Source organism: Perca flavescens, chromosome 19 (assembly GCF_004354835.1).
Source record: "Perca flavescens isolate YP-PL-M2 chromosome 19, PFLA_1.0, whole genome shotgun sequence".
NCBI classification, from domain to species: Eukaryota; Metazoa; Chordata; class Actinopteri; order Perciformes; family Percidae; genus Perca; species Perca flavescens.
In genome coordinates, this window is record NC_041349.1 from 12,422,713 (window position 1) to 12,424,687 (window position 1,975).

Here is a 1,975-nt window from a genome sequence, read left to right on the forward strand (position 1 = left end):
GAGGAGTCCTAAAAGTATAACGGTATTGGATAATTGTAGTGTAAAAACTACAATATTTAGCTCTGGAATGTAGTGGAGAAGAAGTATAAAGTATAGCAAGTAAAGTACTGCTGGTCCTGACACAGTGTCTTTTAGGTTCGACTATATTTGATTTCAATGTAGCCTACAGGGTATGCAATATGATAGTCTAAATATAGTGTATTATAGTTACAAACCGTGTCGTTTCCGAGTGTGGAAATAAAGTTTCTTTCATTTATTTTTTTTTTTTACAAGAAGGACAGATATAAAATCGCACAAAATGAGGGAGGAAAAAAATAATAATCTAAAAAAGAAGAGGATGGTAAAAAAAAAAAATCCATATGTGTGAAAGCAGAACTGCTGCGCTAGAGAACAATGTGGAATACATTTAATAAACCATAAATATGATCTTCATAAACAAGCGAGGGATGCACATGTGCAGTAGAATAAACAGGCCCACAGTACTTAGTAGTTACTTTTCCTAAAGCCTATTTCAGTGGATGACTGACGTACCTCCACCTCGAACGTGCGCTCGCTGTCATCCAGAAAGACCACGCGCAGCCGGAGCTTCGTCTCCTTGGAGACCCGGGACTTGGTCGTGAGGCTCCCGAGTCTCCGGGTCCGCCGGTGACCGTCCCCCATCTCCCTCTCCCTCTCTCTCTCTGTCCCTCTCTTCCCTTCTGTGGGTGTGTGTGTGTGTGTGTGTGTCTCAGGACGATTTAGGACAACAACAACAACAACCGCAACCATCCGAAATATCCTTTATCCTGAGCGTAAATCCCAAAAGTCCCAGCGGCACGACGGCTTCGCGCGCTCATACTCATCCTCTCCCGTGGCTGCCGCTGGGGCGCGCGCTCTCCAGATGCGTGATGACACGGTGACGTTGCCTCCACAACACTGAAAGTAAAAGTAGCGATACTAGGCTACGAGTGTAGAAACACTCGTTTACAAGTAGTACAAGTCCTGCATTTAAAATCTTACTGAAGTAATTAAGTACAAAAGTATCAGCATTAAAATATACTTAAAGTGCCAAAAAACTTAACTTTGACTGATCAATTTTAGAGGAATAAAGGCTATAATAAATGAATAGATTAAAACTGATGCATTCATGTGTTTATCACTTTAATGTTGCATCTGGTAAAACTGGAGCTCAGCAAGTACTCACTCACTCAAGTACACTTTTAAGGTACTTGCACTTTTAGTGAGTTTGAGTATTCATACAAAAATACTCTGCTTGGAATAATATGTCCAATCTATGTCTAATGTGTTTTTTTCTCTACAAAAAGTTTAATTACATTGTTAGAAATCATTAAAAAGAAAAAGCTACTCTGTCATTGCTGTGTTTTAGAGGTTTTAGACTGCTGGAGACAAGACTACTCCCTCCTTGACTAAAAAGTCCATTCTCAGTGTTTCAAGTTTCCACATCAAACTTGTGTAAGTTTTACACTGGACCACGTTCGGCTTCCCAAACTAGTTGCCATGTCACTGATCACGCTCGCCCGTCCACGTGTTGAACTGAGATTTAACGTGGCGAGCGCAGAGAAACGTCCCTCCTTCAGCAGGTGAATGTGAAAACAGACTTCTAGTGTCAAACTCCGCACGCAAATCCTTCTGCACACTGGAGCTCACACATCCACATGAAGAAACAACAGGAAAAAAAATGCATTTATATATTTATTTTACTTTAAATTTGGTGATTTTTGCATTAAGTCTGGTTAGATTTCTTCTAATAGTCTTCTCCTATGTATTTTTTTTCATAAACAGGCATGTTCAGAACACATAAATGTGCTATACACTCAATATGGGATGCGTCTGGTGTGTGTGTGTGTGTGTGTGTGTGTGTGTGTGTGTGTGTGTGTGTGTGTGTGTGTGTGTTTCCTCCATGGAAATAATATGAATTTCACGGTGGCTGGACGCTTTTAGAGGACTGACCTGTCCTAAAGTAGGCTAGTAGTGC

At 40.7% G+C, this 1,975-nt stretch overlaps 1 protein-coding gene across 2 annotated transcripts in view; it reads right to left on the minus strand.

Moving 5' to 3' along the window:
* Positions 1–837, minus strand: part of LOC114545912 (FERM domain-containing protein 7) — an 11,988-nt gene extending 11,151 nt beyond the window's left edge. For both annotated transcript variants that reach the window (XM_028564507.1, XM_028564506.1), the window contains exon 1: positions 532–837. In XM_028564507.1, the coding sequence (XP_028420308.1) occupies positions 532–768 (237 nt within the window). In that variant the 5' untranslated portion in view covers positions 769–837. The remainder of the gene's footprint in view (positions 1–531) is intronic.
* Positions 838–1,975: the final 1,138 nt, after the last annotated feature.